This window comes from Plasmopara halstedii, assembly GCF_900000015.1.
Source record: "Plasmopara halstedii genome assembly, contig: Scaffold_110, whole genome shotgun sequence".
Taxonomy (NCBI): domain Eukaryota; phylum Oomycota; class Peronosporomycetes; order Peronosporales; family Peronosporaceae; genus Plasmopara; species Plasmopara halstedii.
The window spans coordinates 733,603-734,126 of record NW_020187031.1 but is presented as its reverse complement, the minus strand read 5'-3'; the positions used below and the strand labels follow the sequence as shown (position 1 = coordinate 734,126).

The 524-nt window shown below is 56.9% G+C and overlaps 1 protein-coding gene across 1 annotated transcript; it reads left to right on the top strand.

The window, feature by feature from the left end:
- Positions 1-144: 144 nt before the first annotated feature.
- On the top strand, positions 145-504 carry PHALS_00153 (hypothetical protein F443_12138; the record flags this gene model as incomplete). The annotated part of the gene is made up of 1 exon (XM_024728470.1): positions 145-504. One exon carries the CDS (start codon positions 145-147, stop codon positions 502-504), a length of 360 nt encoding a protein of 119 aa, XP_024572193.1.
- Between the last annotated feature and the right edge of the window lie 20 nt (positions 505-524).

Below are 524 nucleotides of genomic sequence, written 5' to 3'. Positions count from 1 at the left end.
ACGCATGAGGCAGGAAGACAACCTGCACGGTCGGAATGGGGCGCTCAGCGCGGCGAAGAGCCGCAGCAAACCCAGTTCCGATCACCACAGTTCGCAGCGGCACAGGACTACGCGCGACGAAAGGAGCCGGTCGCATAGCAAGCGATGCGTGTACCAGATGAGCGGCAGCGCAGGCTCACGATTCGCAAGTTTGACGGAACGGAATTGTACCGAGGACTGGGCTCCGGGTTTCTGGATTGGGGTCGGACTTTTATGCGTCAGATTCAGTACGCGCAAGCAGCGTGTGGTTTTGAATGGTCAGAAGACGTGAAGACTGACTTGCTTGGTCACTACTTGAGTGGCACGGCCGAGCGGTACTACAACAAGCAGGTCGAGACTTGGCGGCGCCAGCTCCCGTCGCTGGACCATGTTATGGAGCAACTACAACAGACGTTCAAGACGACGATCACTGCGTCACAGTCAACGAGACTGTTCACGGCAAAGAAAGACGCTAAGAGGACCTAACCCGAGCACTACCTGTACTA